Below are 264 nucleotides of genomic sequence, written 5' to 3' on the forward strand. Positions count from 1 at the left end.
TCCTCCGCACCCTCTCCGCCCCTCCAGCCCGACGTGGACCGCCTGTGAGACCCCGGTTTCTGGCTCGCAGACTTCACCCGAATCAGCCTCAGAATATGTCCACAGTCTCCCTCCTTGGCCTCTCGGATCTGCACGAAAACCATCCCGATCCCCACCGTCTGGAACCGAAGTCCAGGACCCCCGTTCCGTTCTGCAGGGTCCAGCGAAGGGCAACGGGGACCCTTTAAAGAGAATGCAAATCCGGGTCCGGGGAGCCGGGGGAGC

At 63.3% G+C, this 264-nt stretch overlaps 1 protein-coding gene across 1 annotated transcript in view; it reads right to left on the minus strand.

Annotated features, from left to right (window-relative positions):
- The window catches only part of SAT2 (spermidine/spermine N1-acetyltransferase family member 2), a 1,809-nt gene extending 1,551 nt beyond the window's left edge, over positions 1-258 (minus strand). Inside the window, exon 1 of the mRNA XM_006761649.2 lies at positions 78-258. Within this exon, the coding sequence (XP_006761712.1) occupies positions 78-143 (66 nt within the window). The 5' untranslated portion in view covers positions 144-258. The remainder of the gene's footprint in view (positions 1-77) is intronic.
- Between the last annotated feature and the right edge of the window lie 6 nt (positions 259-264).

The sequence above is a fragment of the Myotis davidii genome, unplaced genomic scaffold, assembly GCF_000327345.1.
Source record: "Myotis davidii unplaced genomic scaffold, ASM32734v1 scaffold37, whole genome shotgun sequence".
Taxonomy (NCBI): Eukaryota; Metazoa; Chordata; class Mammalia; order Chiroptera; family Vespertilionidae; genus Myotis; species Myotis davidii.